Raw genomic sequence first — 3395 nt, forward strand, 5'->3', positions numbered from 1 at the left:
GGATGGGCTCTTTTAAAACCTTGAATTTCTTCGCATTCATATAAAGACCCGATGGGAACCTGAAAAATGCATATTTTTAAAGAGGAAAAACACCAGCAGTAATAACCAAGCAAAAGTTGTGAAATAATTAACAAGCCCCGCGAAACACTGACGGTCTATTACACAACGGTACCCAATGGAGCCTGCGGACTGAGTCACTTCCTGTTTTATGTCAGTTTAACACTTCGAGCTCGCGCAAACCCAATTTGGTAGGAGAGGCAGCCTGCCGTCTCACCATTGGCTGCAATCGGAGCTGGTGCGTTAGAATGTCGTTGTGATTGGAAGCAGCGACTGCCAGTTATTAACTGGTTGCTGATTTGGCTCCCTAGCCTGGTAGATGTCAAAGGCTGAAGCTGTTCCCTTTGCCACATTATAACTAGTAGGGGATCTACAGTAAGCATGGCCACAGCTGCCTCGAATCCCTACAGCATTATCAGTTCCAACTCTATGGTTCACGCAGACTCCTCGGTCATGCAACAAGGGAGCCCTTTCAGGAACCACCAGAAACTTCTCCAAAGTGAGTACCTACAGGGAGTCCCAAGCAATGGTCACCCTCTTGGCCACCAGTGGGTAACCAGCTTATCGGAGGGAAGCCCATGGTCTGCGTCTTTGGCGGGCAGTCCTCTGGAGCAGCAGGACGTGAAACCCGGACGGGAAGACCTCCAACTCGGAGCCATCATTCATCACAGGTCTCCTCATGTCGCCCATCACTCGCCCCATACAAATCATCCAGGTGCATGGGGAACGCCGGTGTCTCATAACTCATCTATAAACAGCGGCGGACAGCCTATCAACATCTATTCGCAGGCAGGCTTCACGGTCAATGGCATGCTGGATCACGGAGGTCTGACGCCTCCCCCGAATGCCGCCCAGACCCAGAGCTTACATCCAGGGCTGAGGGACACTCCGGATCACACCGACATCGGGGCGCACCACTGCCACGACCACTCCGACGAGGAGACGCCGACATCGGACGAGCTGGAGCAGTTCGCCAAACAGTTTAAGCAGCGGCGGATCAAACTGGGGTTTACGCAAGCAGACGTCGGGCTCGCGCTGGGCACTTTGTATGGCAACGTTTTCTCGCAAACGACTATTTGTAGATTCGAAGCCTTGCAGCTAAGTTTTAAGAACATGTGTAAGCTGAAGCCCTTGTTGAACAAGTGGCTGGAGGAAGCGGACTCGTCCACGGGGAGCCCAAGTAGCATCGATAAAATCGCCGCGCAGGGGAGGAAAAGAAAGAAAAGAACCTCCATTGAGGTGAGCGTAAAAGGGGTGCTCGAGACCCATTTTCTTAAATGTCCCAAACCCGCAGCCCAGGAGATATCCTCTTTGGCAGACAGCCTGCAGTTAGAGAAGGAGGTGGTTCGCGTCTGGTTTTGTAACAGACGACAAAAAGAGAAAAGAATGACTCCGCCGGGAGAGCAGCCGCACGAGGTATATTCTCACAACGTTAACACGGACAACTCTTCCTGCCATGATCTCTGACCAAGGAACCAGGATCCACCCCCGCGAGACTCTATGAGACAAATTGGAATCTAGTGGCTTTTTAAATTATGAGCATTATTTTTTTTAATCGCACTATCCTTATCTCTCGCTCCCTCTCTCTGTGGTAGTACGATGGTGACAAGTAGGCACTGAGAAAGAAAACAACAATGCAGCAAGGTTTTTTCTTCAATAATTATCTCCAGCATTTTGGCAATATTTCTTGACAAACCATGTTTATTTCAGAAAAGGAACCTATTTATTACCAAAATTGAGTTTTTTTAAACCTCCAGGTTAAAGGATTTAAATAGCCTACAAAATTGTGCCTACTAATAACCTCCCAGCGCCTTGGTTCTCAAAACACACATTAATATCAGGTGAAGCAGCTATAATTTTTGGGAAACATTTTGTAATAGTTTGCGCGTTTTTCGTTATTTTTGAGGGTGCTGCTTGGCTGTTAAATTCAATGAAATGTTCATTGCATTTATATATACAACATTATTTTCAAACGAACTAGAGTAATAGCAAATAAGGGCAAATAACGCTGTAGGTCTAGTTTATTTATTTATTATTTTCAGACAGATTAATTTTCACGTGTCACTGGCTGCAACATTGCTGCAGTGCATTGGGTTGCCATTTTAATGCATTTTACGAGACACCAACACACCACAAGACACCTTACTAGTTGCACCTAAAGCTTTTTCTATCAATTTATTTGTATTGTCTGTTTTTCTGTTTCATTACTGAATGTGTTCTGCAAGTGATGGCTGGCTGTTTATTTTACCACCTGATAAACACCATAAAGACGTTAATATTTATCCTCTTGGCCTAAACTGACAACCAGAGAACACATTGCGAGAAGAAACTTCAATCAGAACAACTCTTCCAAAACAATATTGTATTCCAGTAAGCAACGCACACGTATCCATGCTTTTATGGTTTCTTATGTTAACACGTAAATTGATATTTAGTCAAACCCTTGACCATATTACTGTGTTAGATATCTGGCACAAAACAGCCGTGAGATATTGCCAATATAAAAGCGTTGCGGTGCATTGTTTAATTGTATACGCTCAATATCTAAAGTTTTATAATATTCAGTGCTCCAGTTATTCACATGTTTCTTTAATATTCTTCCAATTTGCTATTGTACAGTTTTGTATATGACAACTTTTGAAGTTAATTTAAATAAATACTGTTTAGTTTATTCATGCACTTAGTGATGTAAAATAAATGCTATTTTCATTACAAAGTTGAAGTTTTCAGCCGTTTTATTCCAAATACTACAGCAAGTTCCAGCAGTTATTTATTTTCCGTATAAAACTTGTATTAGCCTATGTTTTTGAAACAAAATGTAAAGCGGTTATAAGTATGTATGTTGGAATAAAAACAACTTGTTAAAATTTGGGGTGTCACTGTTTAGTTGAGGGGGCATTTTTTGTTGGAAAGGGAAATCAATCCAATTTCTATTTATTTTGATTTGTAGCCTAAAATAGACCTTTATTTAGACGACCTTATTTGAAAATAAAGTCTGCCATTGATTTACCGAGCTCCAAGTAGAAACGCTCTTTAATGTCCTTTGTGTTCAGGCAATATTTGCCAATTTACTAGACTCCAGTGCTATTTTGTTTGACATTGCTTCAAGCAAAATAATTATATTACATTTTTAGGAATTTGAGTAATTATATAAACTTACCAGTCATAGCAATTCAATTTCTCATGCTTAATTTTTGTCTTGAATCTCAATGATGTGCAGCGAAAGGAATGCTAAAACGTCGGCAAAGAGCGATAGGCTATATTTGTCGATAAACATTCATCATTACCAGATTGTTTCCAAAATAATTTCTGTACGTATTTTCACGAATATATTTTTG

At 41.6% G+C, this 3395-nt stretch overlaps 1 protein-coding gene across 1 annotated transcript; it reads left to right on the top strand.

Moving 5' to 3' along the window:
- Positions 1-268: 268 nt before the first annotated feature.
- LOC118235029 (POU domain, class 3, transcription factor 4-like) lies at positions 269-3084 on the top strand. Its single transcript, XM_035431982.1, has one exon. It carries the CDS (start codon positions 439-441, stop codon positions 1522-1524), a length of 1086 nt encoding a protein of 361 aa, XP_035287873.1. The 5' UTR covers positions 269-438; the 3' UTR covers positions 1525-3084.
- The last annotated feature ends 311 nt before the right edge of the window (positions 3085-3395 follow it).

This window comes from Anguilla anguilla, chromosome 9, assembly GCF_013347855.1.
Source record: "Anguilla anguilla isolate fAngAng1 chromosome 9, fAngAng1.pri, whole genome shotgun sequence".
NCBI classification, from domain to species: domain Eukaryota; kingdom Metazoa; phylum Chordata; class Actinopteri; order Anguilliformes; family Anguillidae; genus Anguilla; species Anguilla anguilla.

Excerpts from the sequence above, each read along its gene's own strand:
- LOC118235029 (XM_035431982.1), top strand. The coding sequence starts at position 439 with ATGGCCACAGCTGCCTCGAATCCCTACAGCATTATCAGTTCCAACTCT.